Source organism: Ambystoma mexicanum, chromosome 3q, assembly GCF_040938575.1.
Source record: "Ambystoma mexicanum isolate Mex_15411 chromosome 3q, UKY_AmexF1_1, whole genome shotgun sequence".
In the NCBI taxonomy this organism is placed as follows: Eukaryota; Metazoa; Chordata; class Amphibia; order Caudata; family Ambystomatidae; genus Ambystoma; species Ambystoma mexicanum.
In genome coordinates, this window is record NC_090926.1 from 963,674,779 (window position 1) to 963,700,447 (window position 25,669).

At 44.7% G+C, this 25,669-nt stretch overlaps 1 protein-coding gene across 2 annotated transcripts in view; it reads right to left on the minus strand.

The window, feature by feature from the left end:
• The window catches only part of SLC39A11 (solute carrier family 39 member 11), a 2,648,929-nt gene that overhangs the window by 2,602,605 nt on the left and 20,655 nt on the right, over positions 1 to 25,669 (minus strand). For both annotated transcript variants that reach the window (XM_069655098.1, XM_069655097.1), the window contains exon 2: positions 22,561 to 22,679. In XM_069655098.1, the coding sequence (XP_069511199.1) occupies positions 22,561 to 22,668 (108 nt within the window). In that variant the 5' untranslated portion in view covers positions 22,669 to 22,679. The remainder of the gene's footprint in view (positions 1 to 22,560; positions 22,680 to 25,669) is intronic.

The window sequence follows — 25,669 nt, forward strand, 5'->3', positions numbered from 1 at the left end:
CGATATCGCCCATGCTATACATATTGGGACTGGAGCCGATTGCCATATATTTTAGGAATCAGTTCTTTGATGCTGGCATCAAAGTGGGCAATGAACATAACCTAATATTCTTATACGCGGACAATGTCCTTTTATACTTGAAAGATCCCCAGGTCAACGCACCAATCACATTGGATGTACTAGACAACTATGCAAAATACTCTGGGATCAAATTCAGTAGTCTGAAATCCTCTGCCTTTCCCTTTGCTAACCTGAGAGGTTTAGAAGAAACTGAACTCCCGGACATTGGGATAAAGTGTCAACTCGACACGTTCCTGTACCTAGCAATTAATGTGAGTCACACCCCGATGCTCACACACGAGCACAACACTGAAGTAGCAATAACCAGCCTTCGCAGATCCATGAAATTTTGGTCTACACTCCCACTTGCAATGGTGGGCAGAGCAGCAATCGTTAAGATGATAGTCCTCCCCCGATTTCTGTATTTCTTTGTCAACATATGCCACTACGTCAGACCACCCTTCTTTAAGAAATTAGAGGCACATATCAAGGACTTCCTATGGGGACCTACCAGGCATAAATTGACTTTGGCTACCCTATCCTTCCCACACAAGGAAGGGGGAATACAGCTCCCAGACCTCCAGTTGTATTATCTTGCGGCACAGCTTAGCCACGTGACGAAGTGGCTCTCGGACGAACCGAGCAGGGACTAATGAGACAATCTCCCTCCAGAATATTCCTCAGGGAAACTCTTTGGAACCCTCTACGACAATCCCCAGATGCCCCCCTGATCGTCGAACTTGGCAGGCAGATTTGGACCAGAACCTGCTACATCAGGCAGGTGAAACACCCTTACTCTCCAGACAACCCCATCCTGGTTGACGTGTGCAAAACAGAATCGGATCTCTCCACAGCTAGGAGGTGGGAGGACTCTGGAATCTACACATGGGAGGGATATGTTTGAGGAGGGCGAATTCAGAGATTTTGAATCGCTGCAGGCAAACGAAGGGCTATCAAGTGGCCAGTTCCTCTGGTATCATCGGCTCAAACAAACCGCCAAGAAGATCTGGTGCAGCTGGCCTGAGGAACCCACCCCAGACCCACTGTTGCAAGAGATGCACAACCTCACGGATGGCCGAAAACCGGTCTCTCGACTCTTTAAGAGGCTCATCGACAAACCCAACCCCAAAAGTGCGACACTGAAGGCGAAATGGGAAACGGATCTTGAAACTACATTTACAGACAAGGAATGGGAAAGAACGCTACTATACCCCAAGAAGGTGTTGAGAAACTCCAGATTCGGTCAGATACAACTAAACATCCTGTATCGGATGTATATGACCCCACACAGGGTGGCCTCCTTCAACAAACAGGCCTCCCCGGCTTGCCCATGGTGTGGGAACGACAAAGCTGATCTGATCCACATGTTCTGGACCTGCACCAGGACAATGGCGCTGTGGTCCAAAGTCAAACAAACCTGCACTGAAGCCGGGATAAGCAGATATGAATGGACACCCGGGGAATGCTTATTAGGGATTTACCCCTGACCGAGCCAATACAAACATGTTGTTTAAGTTGATGGACATTTCATGTATCCTTGCGAAAAGAACTATAGCCATGGCATGGAAGACACCAGGGGGCCCTAGACATGAACGCTGGATGAAGGAACTGGAGAGATGGACTGCAGCCGAAACCAGAGCCTGGCAAGATGGAATCACCTCTAACGGAGACATTGCGAGTAGCACTCTGGACGCTTGGAAGGCCCTCCTGAGAGATATACACTTCAGTGTAGACCATAAACCCCCCTGATAAACCCCACTGCTTTGCCATAACTGATCCCTCGCACTCGCCTGGATATGGTGATCTTCTTGACCGAGATCCCTCCCACTTCCCGAGATGTCGGAATCCCCATTTGCACCCACGCCCACCTAAGTAAGAGGAACTGTTTCCCATTAAGACTGTTGTTGTTTATGTTTATTGTTTTAGTTAATTTTATTTGTATGCATCCAATACAAATGCTAATAAAATACGTTTAAAAAAAAAATAGCCCTTCTAATGTTATCCTGTGTGTGTCTACCCAAAATAAATCCCACCTGATCCTTGTGTATAATCCCAGGTAATACTACCGCCAGCCTCCTTGCCAGAATCTTTGCAGATATTTTGGCATAGCTATTCAGTAAGGAAATCGGATTATAACTGACGCTTTTAGTTTTATCCTTCCCTGGCTTGGGGAGCAGCACAGTGATGGACATGCCCATATCCTCGGTTACCGTCCCCTTCTCTCTCAGGCTATTAAATAGGTGCATCATGGGTGGAATTAATTGTGTTCTGAAGGTCCTATTGTAGCCATTACCAAACCCATCTGGCCCTGGTGTTTTATTAGCGGGTAACGTAGCTATAGCCTCATTGACTTCCTCCGCTGTTATAGGCTTCTCCAGGGCCTCCCTTTCTTCATCAGTCAGCAGTGGCAAATTCACATTCCTAATATAGGTTGTTTGGAGTATCAGATCTAAATTCTCTCTTTTTAACATAGTTGTGAGAAACCTTTCCACGATCCTCATTTTATCATCCTCCCCCACCTGTATATCACCACCTTCATCTTGTAGCTGTGTGATGAGATTACGGGTCTTATTCTTCCTGAGTTCCGCTGCAGTAACCGGTTAGCTTTGCCTCCCTGTGTAAAGTAGGTCTGTTTAGTTTTCAGTAGGGTCTGTGCTCAGCGTTCTGCTATGTGTGCCTCCATTTGGGCCCTCAGTTTCCGCAGGTTCTGTAGTGAGCTCTGCGATTGTTTGATCTTGTGTTGCGTTTCTGACTTTTGTATTTTCTTTTCCAATTCTATTCGGGTTACCTCTCTACCTTTGGTGTATGCTGCCGCTTGTGAGATGAATTCTCCCCTCATTACTGCCTTTCCGCATCCCACACCACCCTCCAGTCTACCTCTCCAGTATCGTTATCGGTGAAGTAGTCGGTTATCTTTTTTCCATATGGGCTCCAAGTGCAATATCCTTTAAGATGAACTCATTGAGCCTGCAGCATTTGTTTGCCCGTTCTGCTGTCAGGTTGTGCTTCGATTTGTACCATTACTGGTGCATGGTCCGACAGATATTTTGTTCCAATATTTCTATTACCTGGGGTATTAGATTAGCCGAAACTAGGACCATGTCTATACGTGAATAACCCTTATGCACCGCTGAATAATGTGTGTATTCCCTGTCGTTATTATGAAAGAATCTCCAGGTTTCAATTACATCCAGGTCAGGGAAGAATTTCTCCAGGGCTTGTAGATTTCTGAGGAAATTTGGGGGAGGGGCATCTGGTCTAGGTTAGGGTCCATAACGGAGTTAAAGTCCCCTCCAATTATTACCTGGCCCTAACACCAGCTGCCTATTTTCTGTAGAACTGTGTTCAGGAAGCTGTCCCGTTTGCAATTTGGGGCATACAACGCTACCAGGGTAAAAACCTGTGTTCCCAGAGTGCCTTTGAGGACCAAGAACCTCCCTTCTGGGTTTCTTTAGCAGAAAGTTTTCTTAAATAGTAGTGAGACTCCCAGTTGGATCACCCCCCCCACCCTTGTTTTGGTCCCACTTGATGCAAAATATTGCTTGGGGTATGCTCTGTGTGCCATTCTTTTCTCATCAATGGGCAACAAATAGGTCTCTTACAAAAATGCCACTGATGTTTGTAAGTCCCTCAAGCGTTTTAGTATGGAGCAACGTTTCATTTGTGAGTTTAAGCCTTGGGTGTTTAAGGTTAGAATGTTCATGTCAGCCATGTATGATCAGGTGTCCGTCTCTAGTTCGTGTTGGTTTCTATTACGCCCTTTTCCCTGTAATGCGTGTTGAGTCATGTCCCTAACCAATGTTCCTTTTACGTAACGTAACTTAATCCCCAACTCGTGCTTCATATGCACCTTTAAACTTCAGCTATTTCGGCCTGTGTAACTAGACCAATGGGGCCTTTATCCGACCCCCTGTCCTTACCCCCCCACCCGGGTTTATTCAGTTCCTCCCGCCCGCGGTGGAATAGTGTATCTTACTTGAATGTGTTCCCCATCCTACCACAGGAGTCGATTCAGGGGTCCTCCCTGAGTTTTACGCCAGTTCCCCTTGCTCTTGGATAGGGGCGCCCCTTTTGCCATCCCTCCTTTTTATTTATACGACCTGACCAGTGGTACGGGTCTTCTCAGGTAGCGAGTCCGTTGAACCAGTAGCTTCCTCCATGTTCATCAGATCAGTAATTTCTTCCTCTTTTGTGATATGGTACGACTTGTCTTGATATTCGAATCGTGGCCCGCAGGGGAATGTCCTTTTTCTCGTAGCCAGCTAGTCACATTGCATAGTCTCTTCCGTTTCAGATAGAATGATAGGTGTTATGCAGGTATCCTTATACTTGATTGATTAGATTCCTGACTACTTTCACGATCCGTGCTCTCACTTGGAAGAAGTGTACCCTTGCGATTACATCCTGGGTCAGGTTGTTTTTTTGTTGATGGCCGTTATATTTCCGGTGTGTCCTATCTAGGACGATCGTCTCACTTTCGAGGTCGCCTAGAACCTGTTGAAAAATTGCTCGAACATGCTCGTGTAACTCAGATGCCAAGATTGCTGTTGGTATGCCCCTAAATCTGATGTTATTTCTCTGATCTATTTTCGCTGTCCTCTTGTCTGGCCACCAATTTGTTGACATAATTTTGTTTGTTTCTTCCACCCTATGTTCGATTGTAGATACTTGTTTGGACAGTTCTGCAATGGTTAGTGAAGCCAATAGTGCAGTCTTTGATTTATTTTTTTCTCTCTGCCAGCATGTCCTGGAAGTCCGATCTTCTCGTGAGCGGATCCTCAGTTTCTGCGGTCCAGTCTGAGCTCACCAGCGGGTGGATTTGTTCCGAAGTCTGAGTTTTCTCTTGACAGGGTGTTGGTTCTGCATCACAGTTTTTATGTCCCCAGAAAGGGGACCTTTTTACCTGCGTTCTTTGCCATATTGACTTGCCCCAGAAGCCCCGCTTCCACTCTTGTCCACTTTCGAGATCTGTTTTTTTTTGGGGGGTGGGGGGAGGTTCTCCTCTACCTGATTCAGGGTTTCCTCTGCTGTCCGTTTTGCGGCATCGACAGGGAGGGTTTATTGCATGCCCATCGACTGTGTGGTGGTGTTACACGGTTTGTCTACCCGCGTGGGAGAGCTGCACCTGCCCTGTATCTTGGGGCCGAGTAGTAGTTTGGGTCGCTCCTTTTGCCGTTATTGTGCTTCTTCTAGTTAAATAGCTTGTTGTTGCCTGAGAGCCAGCGTATTCTGATTTAGTCTCAGTGCCGGTCTTGTCAGTTCCCTGGTGGCTTCCTTGTATTTCCTGTCCGCTCCGTTTGCTGTCTTGCAGGGACTAGCTGCTGCTTATGTTTGCTGCCTGCCAACATGAGTCCTGCATACATGTTGCCCAGGTGTTCAATGGGCTTTCATTTATTTCACACTAACGTTCATGCGTGCCTTTTCCCCCCCCATTCTCCTTATGGCTTTGGTGCTACCTCATACGCACGTGTTCTCACTCCACTCTCGTGAGCAGTTGTGTCTGTCTGCTCACCTCCATTGCCGCAATGCTGCTCCCTTTTGCTTTCCTTTTCCAGACTGTCGCTTGCAGCTGCTGCGGCCAACAGGTTCCAGGTAATGCTTCTCAGTGATTATCCTATGCGAGTTCCGTTCCACTCTCCCTCACTGCTGTCATGCAGCTGCATTCATCTGTTGCTTATATTGGCGCGGAGGGCACTTACCTTACTGAGCTCCGCCGACCTCGTGCCGTTCCTCCTGTTACTTTGCGCAAACAGCAGCTGGCTTACCAATTTCACAAAGCCGCTGCTGCTGCATTCCTTCTTCTGTTCAGCTCAGTTGAACTGTGGCCGGTCTCGGGACTCCTACGGCGTTCCATCCACCCTCTTGGATCGCCGAGGCACGTAGCTTCTTTTTCCTGTTTTGCTACGTCTCACAGCTGATTCAGAATATCATTTTTTACAGCGGGTTGCTCTCCATGCATTCCTTCTCCCATTTCTCCACTTGTATTGGCTGTTACGTTCCTGGGACGAGGGCTACGAAAAGGGTGCAGGTGGCGGAGCTCCTCTTTGTTGACGAATTCTTCTCGGATCAATGCCTGCCTGTTGATTGTTCAATATGGTTATTAAGACATTTTATTGTTTTGGATATATGTCATGCGATATGGTACATGATTTGTTGATACAGCACCACTATTTTTATCACAGAAAGTAATCCTTTCTTGTCTCTATGAAGCCCCAAGTAAGATGGCGGCATCCACATGGACAAGCATCCATGTTGGAGTGGTCAGTCACCATAGCAACCGCAGCCTCACTCCCGAGGAAACACCGTTTACTTAGTTAGGAGCCGGCGGCAGACAATGAGTCAGCGCATACGGCTTTGACAGCACACTGACATTGCACACAAGGTACGTGAAATGCACAAACTAGTCGATTTGGGGCTCGGCTAAATACCGCGCAATGTTTTGAGAATGTTACGATACCTAATATGTCACGCTGTATATCTAAAGAAGGTTATTGCATTTACGCTTTCGAACGGCAATCCTTGAAAGGTTAGATTTTTAAATTCGTACATAAGCTGCGCAATAGGCACATTATTATTCATGGGCTCGCACATAAGTTAAACAAACGTGTGCGTTCGAATGAAAGCGGTTACGCCGCGTATTGAAGCGAAAGCAATCACGCTTTCGTACGGTATTTCTTGAAAGATTGAATTTGCACATAAGCTGCACAATAGTCATATCATCATGCATGGGCTCGTACAGAAGCTAATATTAGGCACGACAACATAACGTCTAGTGCACAAGCACTAACTTTGATAGCATGCACGTCATTACACGAGGTGCATCAATGTATTGGTAAATATGCATGAAGCAGGGGATTCATGAAAAGAGAATATTGAGATATCGCAACAAAATATGTTGGTGCATTGTATATGCAATGAAGAATGTTGATGCATATAATTTTTCTCCTCTTCTCTCATGTACGTGGGCACCCTGTTACATTTATCCCTAATTTTATGTTTCTTCATATCTCTTAATTTATCATGTTTGAATTTGATTACTCTGTTCTTTGGTCTGCTACATTAACAATCATTGTTGATTATATTTTGGTTATTTATTTAGTTATTGATCTGGATTAGACAAGGCCCTGAAGAAGGACTTTTAAGTCCGAAATGCATTGGCCATTCTAGGATGTTTGCTCACAAAGAAAGCAACAATGCATTGTTTTTTTGAAGCTCTAGAATAAAAATCACAGAATTTATGAACAAATACTATTTGAATTGGATTACTGAGAAGTTAAAATATTTATAAAGATCCCAGCGGGATACAAGAGTGTGCGGCCCACACCGCAGGCAAAATTGCCTAGGTCTCTCTTCACACAGCCCTTCCGGTTATATCAGTAAACGCCATTCTGGTAATGAACACATTCTGGTGCGTGGGCTTCACATACGTTTTGTATGTGGAGAAACGGCACGTGCTCAAACGTTTCATACTGCCCCGCCCACCGCCTCAAATGCTCCGCTGTGTGCCAGGGCTCTAGGGCCTGCAGTGCTGTGACGTAGACATAGGACAGGAGTGTGCATACGCTAAATGAGATTAATTGGATTGTTCAGTCTATAGGCTATCTCCATTGCATTGTAAACAATGTGTTACTGTAGAACCTAACTAAAATGGTACTCCTTTCCTTTAGAAGAGTTGTGTGTGAAAAGCAGAAAGGCCCAGTCACCATCTGAGCATAAACATGCAGGTTCCCCATACATCTCTCGAGATCTACACATATGTGGACCTGGTAGAATAGGCTGAACCTTCGCAATTTACCTCACCTGCCCAGTCCTTTTTCCCCCTGCAGTGCTCGTAGTTTGCTAGCGAGGTCCTAGGTGTACACAGTGCTGTACATACACCTCTTAAATGCATATGTAAACTTTTCCTCTTCTGTGGCACAACGGTAACCTGCATGGAAAAGAACTGCAGAGTGTGACCATGTACAACGGTAACCTGCATGGAAAAGAACTGCAGAGTGTGACCATGTTAAGGCTTGTATTAAGACAAATGCCTCCCATCTCGTCTCACCAAGCAACTTCATTATCACTCTCGTTTCAGGGAAAAAAAAAAGCTCAACATGTCGCCCGTTTTCAGTTAAATACCCGAAGGCAAAATGTCAGCCTAAATGCCAAATCACTGGCTGTACATTAAGAACAGGCAAGGGACAACTGGTGGCCCTGCCCAACTGGCTGCACTATTTTTAAGACCTAGGCACACCACCAGGACAGCCTGTGTGATAAAGCTTTTAGTCACCGTTTGCCACAGGCGCTTGTTGTTATGCAGAACTAGAATATGCTTAACATTAGCAGTTCACAAAAATGCTCAACACACCGTGCATCAAACAAGCAAATATGCACCCTAAAAGTTGTCAGGAAGAGAGGTGTGTGCACAGTCGAGCTGTGGCCAGTACAGCAGCTTGGGACCTGGGCAATGAAAGTGGAGGTTGCCATTATGCTACCTATTCCTAGTTCTCCCATAATGAAAGGGCATCATTAAAATCAGGGACCGAAATTGGGTATGGGTGAAGATGTGTCATCATAATTGTGCTAAATATTGCATTTTATAGCACAGTGGGTCAGTAACGTTGTGAAAAACGCGGAATGGTTCACATTATCCTGTTGTATTGCCCCTTTGGGCATTGCCCTATATGCCAGTCCAAGCCCCATTAAAAGAAAGCTATAGAACAGTGAGTAAAAGTCGCTGTTATCAAAGTGCAACCTCTTCTAGACTGCGGTTTATCGCTGCCCTCTTCCTTGTAATGTTGCTACAAGGAGCCCCAATCAATTCGTTAATAAGGACACCCATAACATGGACGCAGGGCTGGACAAAGCATCAATATAGCGAGATTTTCTTTTTTACAAAAAAGGTAGCAGAACAAGGCATAATAACCTGTTCAGTGGCTTGTAAACACGTTGAGGGTTCGCAACCATCTGCTTTTTGCTCACTGTACACAGATGGGAAATAACCATTTGCATATCAGTCTTTATCCCGCCCACATGGACAGTCCAGCACCGAAATGCTATGGCAATTCTCCTCTGAACAAGAGTACAAACAGCAACCAGACACGTGTTTCAGCCTTGTTGGGCCCCATCAGTGAGGTGGATCTGTGCCTCTCCAACAAGGCTGAAACACGTGTAAGGGGTTGGTGTTGGTACTCTTGTTCAGAAAGGAGTTGCCATACCATTTCGGTGCTGGACTGCCCATGTGGGCGGGACAAAGACTGATATGCAAATAGATATTTCCCCATCTGTGAAAGGTACAGTGAGCAAAAAGCAGATGGCTGCGAACTCTCAAAGTGGGGAAATAAACCACTCAACAGGTTATCATGCCGTGTTCTTTCAAGAAGGGGGCGCCTGCTACCTTTTTTGGATTTGAGATTTTCTTTTTATCCATTTATTTTCATACATTCTCACGCGATAACTCAGAAAAGAAGGCATGTTGCGGATTAGACTCTGCTCTAGTCAGGCTTCTCAAGCCTGAGAAAGGTCCTCTTAAGAGACTGGAGGACATATTTGGTATTCATTCTGTCCCTGTTGGGTAAGATATGGAAGAAGTAGGCGCTGATGTGGACTGGCCTCCCCTACTCTTTTGTGGAGGAGTGTTTTCTTAGCCCGAACATTTTTTTACTAGGTCTTTAGACATAATTTCTCATGATGCACATCCTCTTTAGAAATTAACAACATCAGAGGGAGCATTGGATTTATTTGATTACCCATCCCATTTTCTGACTCCTTGAATAAAGAAGGGTAGGTAATCTTATAGCCATGTCAACCACAACTACCTTTATTTAGACTCCTGTCGGTCGTTCGAACCAACATACATACACATGTATGTATCTTTATGTGGATAAGCGATAGGCGGAGTGTGGGATTCCCCACATTAAAAGAAGAAAAAGAAATGTACGGCAAACAGGAGTGGAACTAAAAAGGTAGTCGGGGTAAATGTGGTTGATAAAAAACACATAGGGCAGCGAGTAGTTATTCTCATTAAATAAAAAAAGTAGGCTTGCTCAGAATAACTTGCTTTAAAGGGACTGCTCCACATTTGATATATGTACGGATTACAGCAACATTCAAGTTTTGCTACTGGTTCATTGCTAGATGGGATAACTTTTTTTACCATCACATATTGTATTTTGAACAGTAATGGCAAAGCAGATGCATGGACATGGTGGTATCCTTAAATTACATCATGTGAATGACTCGCAACCGACTCCAGGCCCAGAAGGCGAGTCCGGCACGTTCTGTTTTTGAGTAAATTTAGGCAGGGTCCGAGATTTGCTAGAGTTCTTTTTTTCACCTACTACTTTTTTGATCAAGTAAGAAGCATGGCCTGTTAAATTTTTTTAAGCTGCCTTTGTTGTCAGAGGAAGCTCCATGAAGAGTTATTTGGGATAGCACATGATGCGTAAATAGCCAGCCAAGGTTAGTATAGCCATCCTTTTTGTGTCCCTGCTCTATGGATGTTCACCTTTAAGTAGTTGATTGTCTAGTGCAAGGGTGTGCAATCTGCGTCTCGCCAGACGTTTTGGAATACAACTCCAAGGCCCCCACATGATTGGCACTGCTGCCTAGTGATGATGGTAGTGGTCGGAAAAACGTCCATAGAGCCAATCATTGCAGACCCCTGGTCTAGTGTATTCGCAAACTACAATGTCACACCATCGGCTGACCATACTATTGAGACCAAGGGCAGTGGCTCTTGTACCCTAGGTATGCCAGAGCACGGACCTAGCTTTGGGAAGCCACGGAACGCTTTACAGTCAAAAGGGGGTTGAACAAGGTTACGGAGCAGAGAGACAAGGGGCTGTGGGTCTAATAACAGGGTAGGGAGGGCAATTGTCGGCAATAGATCTACAAGTAACCAGGGGAAGACATAAATGGGGAATCAGATTACTCAGTTTCAGGTTGGTAGGGAGTGGAAGGTCTATGGACCTATGTGTTAGAGAGGGATACTTCATGTATTTTGCTCTGTATTGCACTTGCATGTTGCCTTACCGCCACTTTACAGCACTGGTGTAAACTCCTAGCAATAACAGGGGCTCAAAAGATTATGTGTGTGGTGGCAGTTGGGTTGCCATGTGGTGATAACACACCATTTGCAATGGGGCCTTGACCCCTACACTAAGGAGATTGGTCCCATATTAGAAAGTCCTTTAACAACTGAGGTATGCTTCTCTGAACAATACCGTTTGGGGGAAGACGCAATACTTGCCATTGTTCTCTTGCTAAACTCTAGCTGCCTTGAACTTTAATGGCTTTCCTACCCCATGTTCGTTTGAAATTAATCTTACTTGGATTGAATCTGAGAACCTGATCTTAGCAGCTGGGTTGATTGGTAATGAGCGTTTAGTCCCTTAAACAGTTCACACCATTGCACATGTACGCTTTCTAAACGGTACAGAAGGTTTCCATTATTGATGTTCCGTTCTAGTGTCAACTTTTCTGTACAGGGTAGTGTAGAGGAATTGGAAGGGTCCTTGGACCGAGGCTTTACCATAATCTATCGGGTTTGTGCTCGTTACAACTCCAGACCTAGTTCCGAATCTGCAAACAGAAGGCCAATGTTATGGACACCAGTCTGTGAAGGTCGCCAGCACGCAATGTCAGGCTTATGCCTCCTAGACCCCTTGACCAGTTCGCAAGGGGGACCACACTGTACCCTGCTGCGCAGTCACACACTGCCCTCTCCCTTAAATCCGTCCCCCTCGCCTCGACCACTTAGGCTCTTGCTGCCCTTCCATCCACTTTGTAAGCCGCTTCCACAAAGCCTGACGTACTGTGTGTTGCGCAACCTGTAGTGGTCTTTTGTGCATCAGGTTTTTGGGGGAAGCGGTTTAGAGACCGCAATCGAAAACTACATGGTTTGGCTCGAAGACTGACTCTATTTTACCATTAGTGTCTCTGTTGCACACACATTTATAAAGCAAAACTATTTGAGTGAGTGTTGGTATAGGCAATAATGGTTTCAATGGGAAAGAAAGGTTTGCGTTACATGCACCATATTGGTGACTGGGGTAGACACGATGTTAGAGCGATGTTGCAATCTCAGATCTATAACTTATAGTGAATGAGAATGGGATGAGGATTACTGTCAGTCTATCCATCTGAGACCCTGCATGAGCAGATACTGCCCTTGAATGGACCCAAAACCTGCCAACTTCAACCTAGAAGGAACAAAGGCGCCTGAATGAACCAGTCATTGAGTTTCTGATAAACGTGGATACTTTTCAGGGGAAGATGGGCCACCACCATGCCATCAATTTGGCAAAGATTCTTGGATCCTCAGTAAGGCCAAGACTATTTAATGATAGTGCTTTCCTGCTGCGGGCAGGCAGAGACATTTCCTGTGACAAGGCAACATCAATAGTTCCTGATGGTTCATTGAGCAAAACCAATTAATTTGGTAGAGGGCAGACAAAATTTGGGCTGGCGGCATTCTCTTGAGTTTTTGTATCAGGAGATGGAGGTTGAGAGATTGGTCCAGCATCATGTGCAGGCCAGCCTGGTTTCTCTTGTTCATTAAACACCAGGGCTTCTCTCACAGGCCCACTAAAGAGAGAGGTAGAAGCCACCTGCAGAAGGGGAGAAAGGAAGGGAGACAGGGGAAGAGGAGGTTGATGCAAATGAATTCCATTGCAGGACTAATGCATCAGAAACAATTGAAAGCCAGCCTTCTGTTACTTTGCACTTCACATGGGGAATTGTGAACCTAAACAAGAATGTAATTTTGACCTTTCTTCAGATGTGGAGACGCAGGATGGCTCATGAAATAAGCCCTTTGTGTTGGTTCTCTGCTACTCTCTGGGAATTCAAGGGATGCGATCAAGCAACCTGAGGTGGCAGTCTAACAAAATAAAATTAAAAAGAAAGACCATGGGAAGCCTCCAGAGGACATGTATCCATTTGTTTCCTGTTAACTTGGCTGAAAGGAATTCGGAGGTAGATTTGTGAGAAGCTCTAAAGACTCCTACAGTCTAGGAAGAACTTGTCTTCTTTGTAACTTAGTTATTTGTACTTCACTGCTGAAGTCAAATAGATCCTGCCCATCGAATGGCAGGTCCAGGAATTTGATCTGGTTGAATATTGTCTATCTGAGCCAGGCAGACTGGCACATATCCACTCCCCACCAAAATGCTTCTGGTTGTCATTTCGATATGATGGCCAGAGGCGATAACGGGAAACTCCATGAGAAACTATATCCATGCAGCCTCCTTGTCAGATGACAGATCACCCTAAAGCTTGCCGATTAGTAATTTGTGGCTGCCGACCACTAACTTAGCATAGGCATTTGCTTTCTTTCAATAGAAGGACAAATATGAGGATGCTTCTTATCCAGACTAGATGCCTGGAGGTTGATGTTGAGTGTATAGAGAAAGGAGTGGCTGCTACAATCACAGACACGGGTTGAGAGGGCTAGATAAGCATTCCTTATCCACAGAGGACCAGCAATCTGGCTTCTTGTTGTTGGTAGTAGCAGAATGGGGCTTCATCAAAATGTTTGATGCATCAACACTTGCATCTCCCAGCAGATGGAGGCCCCTTCTCTCCAGGCCCTGGAGCCCCAGAAGGCCCGATGAACCACCCCTCTCCCCCCCCCCCCCCCACCTCCTTGGCCGAAGGAATACTGAGTAATTCTGGCAGTACAGACATCCGGAAGAAGATGTAGCAGAGGAGATAACAGGCTCCTCCATGCCATCACATGAGGATGGGCCTTCCAGGTCACAGAAGGGCAGCCACCCTCTCTGCCCCGACCCCCCCGAAGTTGGGGATGGTTCCGGAATGGGAGGATCCTCTGGGTCAGCAACACTAAGCAAGTTGCATCTTCTTGAGGTTGAGGCTGTAAAAAGCGAAGTCTATTCTGATCTGGTACTGGTCCTAAATGTTTGGCTATGGAAATGGAGGGTGCTGGTGTTGTTGGACCACTGAAGCTACATTTTCAGGAGGAGGCGGGTGGTATGGCCTGGGATGGGATGGAACCCCTTAAAAAGCATTTTTAAATAAATAGTTTGTCCAAGCCAAGGAGCACATCAGCCTCTGAAAAGTAGCATAATGTAAATATTGGTCCTGAGACACCCTACCCTGTACCAAATAGACTACAAGATTCAGGTCACCCCAAGGAACAGAGAACCTACAAGATTTAATACTATAAACGTCATCATCTTGACTTTGGATGTACTGTGTTGTTGATTACGGCAAGACTGAAACAGAGACTATCTCAAAGTGTCTTAAAGAGAAAACCCAATGATAAAATGTATTAAGAGTAGATTTGAGCTTACCAACACAAACCCAACAGGCATGTGCGAGGACCCTCAAACTCTGGTCCTCCGATCAGCATTTAGAATATTCCTCTTTGCGGTTTCCTTTTGGTCATACACCTTACCCACCACTCAATTAAAATTCATGTCAACCCTCAAACTCAGCAACCATAACCATTGCTCCAGCCTACTCCTTGGATACACCTCTCTTTAACCTGCTTACAACATTCAAACCTTTGCTATTTTCGCTCTCTACAACCTCCCGTTTACTCTTGCTCCTCAGCTCGCCAACTCACTGCTGGCAGTCTTCCAACGCAACACACGTATTAAACCTCTCCTCTGAGCCTTTAAACCCATCCAAAAGGTTAGCTTCGTTACCACGCTATAACTCTCAACTCCTCTACTCGGACCCTTCTCTCCAGCGCTTTACTCGAACTCCATGCTTCCAGTGCCCCATGTGCTTTCTCCCACTCTTGCAAGTTGCTCTGCTTTCACCCTTCACTGAAACTCTTCCCCTGATACAAAAAAAAGATACCACCACCGCCCGTTTTCAAATCTGCCTTTACACCCCATTTTCTGCCCTTGAAAGTAACAGTACCCCGCCCACCACACTGCCTGACTAATGAGCTCCTCCTCTGACCCACTACTGTAAATATCTGTATATCCTGTAAAATGACTGGTAATGCTATTCCCAGTCCTTGTTTTCGTTGCGATTCCCCCTTTTAACAACTGAACTTCAGTGAATTAAAATAGTGTCTGTTCATGCAGTTAACTCGGTTAAAAATTTCAAAAAAAAGTTGCCTCTGAAATAAAATAATCTGTTCTAGCTCATGTCTCCCATTTTGGTTTTCTAACTGGTTAGCGACTTTATTTAAGGCGCGGCTATAATATCCTACATGCTCATCAACTTGCCCAGTCCATTTTTGGCAGCTTTACGCACAGGCATTGGAACGGAGGTAGACGTAGAGGTTTACCCCAGTATTTGATATTCAGAAGCTGGTAGATAGTGGCTGTGCCAGGCACCTGATCCTTTTTATCTGCCCCTTGCAACACCTTCCACCACATCGTTTTTCGTAGGCACCAACTTCACTTTGGAAAAACAAATTTGGTTCATGACTGGATCTTATTTAGTTGACTGAGCTTAGCTGGTAGCCTTAGACGTCTCTGAATCAGAGTGCCTTCTAGTCTGAGCCCTGTGCTAGCTTAGCTGCTTTTTAACATTTCTCTCCAGCCCTTAACTAAACTGCTTCACTCCTTTGGTGTGCACGTCTTTACATATGCCGAGACAGATTTTGCTATGCCTAGACTGCCATTTAGATGCTACTGTCAATAGAGATGTGTCCTGTCCCATATGCCTGTAGTGCGAAAACGATCACAAATACTTTAAAGATGGATATTTTTCCATGTAACATCTTGAATCCTCTCTTTTTGATCTTCAATTCTTTGTCCAGCTCCATCTCCTGTTTCTGAGGTTTGAAACGTTGGTGCAAAGCTAGCTGGTCAGTTTGCGTTACTACCCCTGATTAGCTTGTGCTTGTGTCCCATTTAGCACAATGTTGTTTTGCACAATAATTTGTTATGGAGGAGAGCGCTTAATAATTGGTCTATCCAATATGCCCCTAGATGATCATTTTATTTTCGCCAGAAAGGACTATTGCAATTCAGTTTATTTAAAATTGCAATAAATTGACAGAGGGTCTGAAACGCAACAGCTATAATTCTCGTGAAACCGTCTAGAAAAGAAAGCATTTCAGTGTCATTAAAGCAACGGCATTTATTGCCGTTCGAAATGCATGTTGAATTAAATGCTCATTATATATTCCAGCGTGCCTTTTAATGGACAAGGACAATGTTTTCTATCTGGTACATGACTATCGTTTTTAAAGTTGACCTTTGTGTTGAGCAGGTCGTCTCCCTCTTTTAATACCTTTGTTTTATGCTATACAACTAATTAGAGAAACCTAACCTACAAATGCCATGCAAACAAGTTGAGCAGCTGTGTGATAGCTAGTCTTGGCCTTTTTGGTTCGTTACTTTGCCTCCGGCATTTTGTAGATTTTAAGAACATGAATGCAGGTACACTAGAATGAAAATAGAAGTGGATGGATGAATGAATGAATATGCTGTGTTGCTTTTGTACTGTGTCTGTGCATCGTGTGGGTGCTGCCAAAATCAATTGTTGAGCATTCTCCCATCGTCTTTATAAATTTACAGAAATAAGTCTGATAAAAAAAAAAATGTTTTTAGAAACAATTTGTCTGGTTCGGATTCACCCAAAACTCCCCAATTCTTCTTGCATGAAGAAAAGGCTGACTATTACCCGAGAGCTGTATTGCAACCAGAGGTATGCCAAGTATCTGAGGAAGAGTCATGTTTGTTAGGGGTAAAACTCCTGATTAAAATGTGTTTTCAGGATCCGACTTTGAAGTCCAGATGAATGAGTAGCAGGTGATGAGAAGTCAAGCGGATCAGGGAATGCAGAAGAGTTGCAAAAAGTCTTCCTCTCGAATTGAGAATGTATAAACTCCCTATAAGTCAAGTGGCATGAGTAAAGTGTGCAGCTGCCATGACAAGTAATACTGGCAGATAACTTAGGACAAGTGATTACAATCAGTCCCACCACTGCTGCCATGAATTCTGTTTCAATGGAAGAAGAGAATAGTGTGTGAAGATGGGCTCCCAGTAGAACACTGCCAAGCCAAACCTGATGCTATAGAACACAAAATTAACCCCTTCCCTGAAATGCCATTTCACCTCACACATGTAGATTGGGTATAGGTATTTAGAATGGTGGGTGCATGTGGGGGAGGGTGTGAAGGAGGGTATGGGGGGAAGGGGGCGGGATCTACCCCTTCGCATTGTTTTGCGGTACAGTGCATTACAAAATAAATGGTGAAATGGGATTCAATTAAATTCCTGTGAGGAAATGACAGATCCCAGAACTCCAGACCAAATGTGCGCCTTAATGAACTGGAGACAAATCTCTGCCTGGTCAACCCAATTCCATTGGCTATGGAATAAAAATGCATACCCGTTTATCCCAAACACTCCCAACATCCAGATCTAGAGAAGTGTCGGGAAACAACTTGTGCACTAACAATCTAGAGTGCACAATAGCGAGTTCAAATTACTCTTTCACCATTCACTTCCACAATTAACCTGTATGAAAACGTTAAATACATCACATTCAACTGATTTCAATTGACAATTGTGAAAAGTTGGGTGAGGCTTTCACCAGTGTATCGAAACAGGCTTACTAATCAGACCCACAATAAAACACGAAGTGAAACCTTAAGTGATTGAAACGAGTAGGCAGTTTTGCTGCAAACTTTCACAACTTGTGCCCCTCCAAATATTTGAATACAAACTACACATCTCTGTAACCTATTTTTAGGTTCCGCACAGACACCTGTTAAGTAGTCCACTGCAAAACAGCTTCAGAAGCAGGCATCAACCACTAGGGAGTAATGACATCTGGAGAAAAAGAAATAGATGCACACGAGATCAAGAAAAAGAAGCCGCTTTAGTAGCATTATTTGCAACTTCACCTTCGGTATCACCTTTCTAGTCAGCCCTGGGAGATATTGAACAAGCTTCGTAAATATAAAACGGTGAAATTCATCCTCTCTACTGACTATTGACACGTGGATGATAAAAGAGCTTGTTCTGCTACCCTGGACTTTCCTCCACATTTCAAGATATGTTGCAAACCTGGTTCAGAAACAGTCTAATTTGCCGGAGCAAACGTAATGGCTGATTTGCAAGTCTGTAATGCCTGTAATCAGATGGCCATATCCATGGAGTGAAGGAAGAGGAGCAGAAATTGAGAAATCACTGAGCTGAGGAGGATATGAAAGGAAACAGAGCTGGGGCGAGCTGTGTCCAATCAGCTGTCACGTGTTGTTGCAGAGTCAGGACCAGATTCCCTGCCCCAGCTGGAGGAACTTGCAAACATTTCAAGTGGAGATACAAAGCTTTGGGGGGGGATGAGTGCAAGAGTCAAAAGGCTCCGCTAAGAGGCATATGGGGGGAGGAGACTGGGTGAGTACACCATAGAGTCTGGTGGGTGCTGTATGTTCTGAATAGTAATAATGGCTCTTTTCATCACAGCATGAAGAGTGGTGAGGTATTGAGCAAAGGCAAATGAAAGTTGGGCGTTGCAGTATAGACATTCTCTGACACAGTACTCCCCTTTCCCGAGAAGGCACGCACAGAACGGAGGTGCCATGTCCACACCTAGGAGAGCTGTTTAAAGTTCCAGGTGCAATGATGACATGCAGGGAAACGTGTTAGGTGGGCTGGAGTTCCTGGAGAGCTAGAGACCAGGGAGGTACCCATGGCGCTCACTCTCATCACCCAAGAAAATCATCAGGATTACTGATTGCTTGTACAGCACCACCAGCCCACAAGAGTATTTGCTGAGCTCGAAGTGTAGTTGGACCATTTCGAAGGAGTCCCACAGGTATAGAGACTGGTTGGCATGTGCCCCCTACACACCCTCATCTGAGAGAGGGAAAAGCTAGATTGGAGAGAAGGCAGCTGACTACTGGGCTGCACATCGAGGGTAAGTGGAACAGTGGCTGATAGGCAGAAGCTGGCTTATATCAGTTGTTATGGAAAATGTCCTGTTCCTGAACTGCCCCAAAACAAAAGACAAGGTTGTAGGGCAATCTCCAGGAAAAGAAATGGAGAAGTGCCCCACTTCCCTAGATGCACATGACGGACTTGCCACATTTACCTAATTAGAAGTGTACACGTTCAGTGCATGCCAGGTTTAGCGCAGCAGGAATAGAGCACAGGCGGCAACCTGCGCTGGAGTGCGGGCAAGGAACATGGCAGCCTGGGTCAGGTTAGGGGGGGAAGGGTGGTGGGCAGAGAGGGGAGGAGGAAGGGACGAGGGAGCAGTCCACGCAGACGGAAGGGGAGAGTTGGCTGTTTTACCATCCACTACCAACATGACGGCCAAAGTATGATGCCAGTGCAGATACAGCAAGGCAAATTAACAATGCGGGGAAAGAGCAGCACAAAAGTGCAGCAAAAGAGGCATTCAGTAAAGGGGGCATGGATCCACAAATGGCGTTGGAGTGGCCAGAATCTCAGGAATCAACTCCATCACCGGAAATGGTTTTAATTAATGCTGGGAACCCCAGCCATGCTCCCACTTCCTCCCGGGGGGTTAGTGGTCAGAGTGATGTGGGCCGTCTGAGGGGCGGCACTCTGGTCCAGGTCGAGCAGCACCCGATCTCCTCAAGGAACCGAATCAAGTGCCACTAGGGGCCCTGCCTAAAAGCAAAGAGCGTTTTGGTAACACAACATTAAGCACAGAATGCACACTGCACTCTACTCATTTAATTTGAAAAACACTTGCCCGAATAATAAAATGTCTGTAAACCACAAACCATATATTCTCATTTGGACACTGCTTTTTCATGGATGTGAGGCTTGGCCTTTTTCCAAGAGTCGAGGACAAAGTCTTGCTTCCCTAAATGTTACAGAGTTTGTAAATTCGCCCTCGCTTAGCAGTAGTCTCCTAAAGCACAGCTCCAGACAGACAGGCTCCCAGGAGAAATCACTTGGGCTGCGGATGGGTGATAGATATTGGAGACATAGCTTTATGGGGGCTTTGAGCTGGAGCGGCACACCAGCCAAAGACATTTTGCCAGAGTGCAGCTCTGCCTTTTTCAGGCCCCATTCGTCCCCTGGCATAGTCCAAGAAAACTAAAAACCTGGTGGTTATTTCAAATGCTGATACCTCGGACCAGACCACAGATTAACCTTGTAGAACCACAAAAAAAACCAAACAAAAAAATACCCTAAAATGAAGGATGCTCAAGTAAGTTATTCCTCTGCAGACTAGCCACAGGATAGAAATCCCTGGAGCTTGGCTGGACTACTATGATAACGTTTATAAAGAACACAGCAAAATTCTAAAGTGTCCAAAATCAAGCTACCAGACACTGCCTCAACCTAAGACCGAGACAATCCCCAAATTGGCTGTTTTTGCACCTTTTCCCCAGTGTCACCCAAACCATCTTCTCGCTTTCTCATCCACCGCCATCAAACAGCAGGAAGAATGTACCAATTACTGAAAAGGTATGTGGCAATGTGCACATTTGAGAGATCATTTGGTAAACCCACAAAAAAAAAAAAAAAAAAAAACACATCACAACTTCTCTTCGATGTTTCCCACAACTATCTAATCACCCAGTTATGCTAATCTCCTGCAAGAAGCTCAGCTACTCCTCTGTCATACCCTAACTGGACTCTTGCCATATAATGTGAGAGTTTGAAAAAGTACTAAAAGATCACATTTAAGCCACTTCAATGCAATTCGAAACCATGAGGAATGAAAAGAAGAAAATGATGGGATGATGAAAATAAGAATGAGGCAAAAGGAAATTAGTATTTTAAAGCAGAGATGGGAGGGGTGGGAACAAAAAGAGCAGGAGTGGTAAAAGCGGAGAATTGAAGATATGCAATTTGATTGCTTGTAACACAATATGAACGAGAGTTTTTGCAAGTCATGGCACTCATGATTGTTTAAGAGAAAAGCCTGAAAAGTTTAATGAGAAATCGGGGGGGGGGGGGGGGGAGTGGGGGTTATAGCAAGGTAATTGGAGTTTGACAATAAGATGTCGAGGTGACCGTGAGACAAATCATGACACCTAATTGAAAATGAATTGGAGGCTTGTAATTGGGAGAGGTATCAGGGCCAGTAAGATAACCCACAAATTACTAAAAATGTTCTCCTCTATCCTCGCCCCACCATAATCCCACATTGCCTTGAGACAGACCCTTTGGATCCTTCCCTACCTTCCTAGTTAACACATTTACCTTTATCAATAAGAGTTGAATCGTGATGGAGAACTTTGGCCAGACAGCCAATAACATTTCTACTTACTCCGGGCTTCTGGGGCTCAGGAACATTAAGCTTCAAGGGAGAAAACACATGCCCGGATCCAACAGCAAACTCCAGATCCGACATGGGCATTGTTTTTCCTGACCTAGACTTCCTTAGCCACCCGACACATCCTAGGCTGCCAGAGTGTCTGTTCTGCGACAGCTCGCTCCAATTTCTCCCACAATACTCATGTGGTCCATTTCTAGGGATAGACATTTTGCATTCATACTCTAAATCCTCTTCATACACCATGGAGTCTGGCTCAATGTATTAAAAAAAATAAATCTATACCTCATTTCTGCATTGCGATCCACCCATAGCCTTGGCCTTAACCACTACCAATACAAATATGAATTGTTTGCTGTGCATTTCTGAATAGACAGGACTGTGGCTCTTCATGTGAATTTGTTGACTCTTCTAAAGCCAATGGAACAGGAGTACTATAGTTGGTGCAGGGGGACCACTCAGAATCTGGTCTCCAGAGCCTTTTTTTAGACACCTTGGAATTTGTTAGGGGGTTTTGTTGGGTACAGGTGTAATCTATTGCAGCAAAAACATAATTGCCAAGCTATGAGGGTGGGGCAAGGGCTCATAAAAATATGGTTTATCAATTAGGACTTTTTCCTTCTAAGCCCAAATTAATCTAACAGGTGCAAAGGGATTTAGAATTAGGTCTGCTGGCCAATCGTCTGTACACATCTATACAATGTTCTTGCTTTTTAGGCAGAGCCATCCTTTGAAATTCCAATCAGTGAGGCTTTCAAGGCAGGTCGAGCAGGTGTGCAGAGCCCTAAGAATTGGTTCCCACTGCGACATAGCGCTTTCTCAGGTTACATGTGAAATGTAGTGAGAGATAGATTTAAGAACAAAAAAATTCCAGGTTTCAGGGGTTGCTTGAATAAGAAGGTTTTTGGATGAGGTGTGGAGGGAAAAAAGATCTCCATAAAAAGACCCCACCCCGCTGAGGAAGTCTGTTCAAGCATTCAGTGTGTTCATGTGGGGCGTGTTGGTGACCAGAAGGATTTCAGCCACACACAAAATAAAAAAAATAAAAATTAAAAAAAAAAGAAAAAAAAAAAAAAAATCGGTTAGATTAACTGAAGTTTTGCTGGCGATCAGTTAAATGTAATGAAGGCCGTGCTAGATACCACCCCAGCATATCAGAACCACCATGGGTTTCCCAGGTTTCAACTCAGCTAAACACAGTTTCAAAAGGTCACACTTTACTTGTAAATCACAAACCCATTTTCCGTATCATCTAGGCACACAAACTATTCATTTGTATGCTCCACAATCAGGTTTACATTGTCTTCCCACACTCACCTGACCACTGGAGAAGATAAAGACCAGCGCAGATCCTGCCGCTGTTAGACCCCATGTGAACAGGGTACCCAGAAATGCCTGGGTAACTGGGCTGTAGCCTGCTATCATAGTGACAGTACCTTAAGGAACAAACGAAACAAGAATTTTAGGTGATGCCAATAGTATGAGAACATCATTTTAAGTGATCCCTGAAGTAACAGACGCTGTGAATTATATACTTTACAAAAAACGTGTTTCAATGCTGTGATACAATCCTTTTGACTTTCATCATGCTGTTAGCAGCTGAATTGAGGCTTTTCAGCAGGCCCGGACGCAAAGGCACCGAATATTTCAAAGTATGACTAGAAGACAACTTCATTCGCTAATGTTACTCTATGGGGAATATTGGTAGGCTATTGACGAAGGATGCTGTAACTAAAAGCATGATCTCAGCACCAAGCTCACCTGATGTGAGAGAGGTAGGTACTAAATCGACTTAAAGCCGCAATGCTTTTGCCTGGGCCATAGAAGATGGAGAATTTCCCATGGTGGAAGGTTGCAGATAGTTTGGCAGGCTGTGTTCGTTTTACTTGGATAGAATTGTTTTTCTTACAATAAAACACTAACCTGCTTGAAAGCGAGTGCTGAGCTCGCTCTTTATCACCATTTATGTCAGAAATGTAAAAAGGCAATCAAAAAAGGAGAGGGATATTGAGTAGTATATTAGATATTAAGGGTCCTTCGTGGCCACGAGACTTAGACGTTATCATGGACGAGAAAGGTAGAATCCCCACGGAATGTTTTCCATCAGCAATGAATGCATGGATTACTTCCCAGTTATCTTCATTTACCCACCCAGAGACGCCTTTTCTATGCCAACAATTAAGAGTCCTCTTTTGGGAAGTAGAAACAACCCAACCTCATCCACATCACTGCCGGTACAGCTACCAAACGCCTAAGCTGTTGCAAAGGCAGACAATATTACAGCAGGAGGAGAGTGAAGGACTAGGACTTGCAAAAAAAAAAGGTGGGGGGGTGTGTGGGGGGGGGGGGCTTGAGTAGGATTGGCAAGATACAAGGGAGCAAACACAAGGAAATTGCATCAATTTACTCTATGAAGGATGTGCAATGCTGGACAGGTATTTTACCCGATGGCCCAGGATACCTCAGCTTAAAGATTAAAATAAATTAGCTTGTTCAGGCACTTCCCCGCTCACCCTCAGGACCTCAACTGGGCTGGTACTCTCCATTTACTACCCACTCTATTTTCTGCCTGTCAGACAATTATGAGATCTAGGGGGTGCCTGGACTTGAATTTCCAAAATGTTCACTGCCCTTCATCCTTCGTTGGTCTTTCTGTTCATTGGGGCCATATTCAGGTAGCTTGTAGGCATTGTATTCCTCCCAGAAATCTCAAGCTTGTGTGCAAGCGCTGGGGACTACTGAAGGTAAAACAGTAACTCGTCCAAAACAACCCTTATTCTTCACCTAGGCACATCTACCCCTTCGTCGAGACATGTCACAATCTGGATCACTGGGTTCCCTGTCTCCAAAGACTGCCCACTTGCCCTCAGTCTCCACTCCCCCATCTAGGCATGGCATAACATGGTGGCTGAACTGTCCCACCTAGAAGAATGGCTTTCTTCCATCCCGCCACTGCCATTGGAGAGAACGACAGATTCCAGAAGCAAGATGTGGAGGGGGACCCAATCGAGGCGGTCTTCAGCTAGGGACAGGTGGAAATGATTGGTGACATTCCGCTCATCCAACTGGAATGCACTGGCCATGTGACTGAACCATTATTCAAAACAGATGGAACATACTAACCAGTAATGAAAGAACTAAAGAATTATTTCCACAACCACCAGTGTTTGCATACCAGAAAAGTAGCAATTTACGCAACATGCTTGTTGATATCAGAGGCAAGGAACCTCTAAATCAAACATCCCGGCACGTACCAATGCACGAGTTGCGGGAATTGCAATAACGTCATTAAAGGCAACGTGCTTACACATCCACCAACAGAAGAAAAAATAAAATTGAAGCAGCACACCACATGCCAATCAGGAAACGCCATCTATGCGATCAAATGCCCCTGTGGGAAGTACTATGTAAGAGAGATGTCGCGCAAAGTCAGCATTAGGATGAATGCACACAAATCCAACATCAGAAACAAGAACAGAACTTCAGCAGTCGCAAAACACTTTAATGACAATGGACACTCAATCACACAACTCAGATTCTTAATACTGGAAGTGATGCTCACAAAAAGTCTAAATCGCGACATTAAGAAATGGCGAGCACAGAAGGAAGCTTTTTGGATTGAAAAACTTGATTCACTGTCACCAAATGGAATGAATGAAGAATTAGATCTTAGCTGTTTTTTGTAATAGGGTTTACTTTTACACCTGTTATGGTTACTGTACAGACAAGGTCTAACCGTGATTAATTAGATATAGGGAATTACTGTGAAGAACACAAGGCCAGATTGGTGTACGACATTGGTAACTCCAATGTCACACCTGTCGGTCCTATTGGTAATCTGTGGTAGTTCCAACCATAGACTGATTCCTCGAGCGGAACAGACAATTTCTCACTAGGCACATTGTCTCATGAGTTCATGTCAGTAAGGTGTTATCGCAATTTAAGTCGCCGCACGTAGGTTTACATTCTGAACATTGATGCTTACAACACAGACAGAAGAATGGGAATACACCTACTGTATACATGTCCATCACCACTTTCCTGGTAGCCATGTTGAGGACATAATTATCACGTGAGTTTCAACAGTTAAACAAGGTTATATTGATTGACCACAACTTGTTCACATTCTAGGGATCTCCATCATTTTGTAACAACCACTGGTGTGTCACTTTAATAGCCGACTAGAGCGAGCCAGCTGAGGCTTATTTAAAGTTAGTCGATCACTACTTTGACCTCACATACCATCTTATGGATCTCTCTGCGATATATGTAATTGACACACACTGATCGTTCAACATTTTTGGTTTATTACGCATCATTGTATATCAGTGTTACGCTCACCTGGCTCCCACAGAGGCGTCGATCTGAACTGGACAGCTGCGGTCTCTACCAATGTGACGCGTAGGGCCGAAATGACAGACTGGAC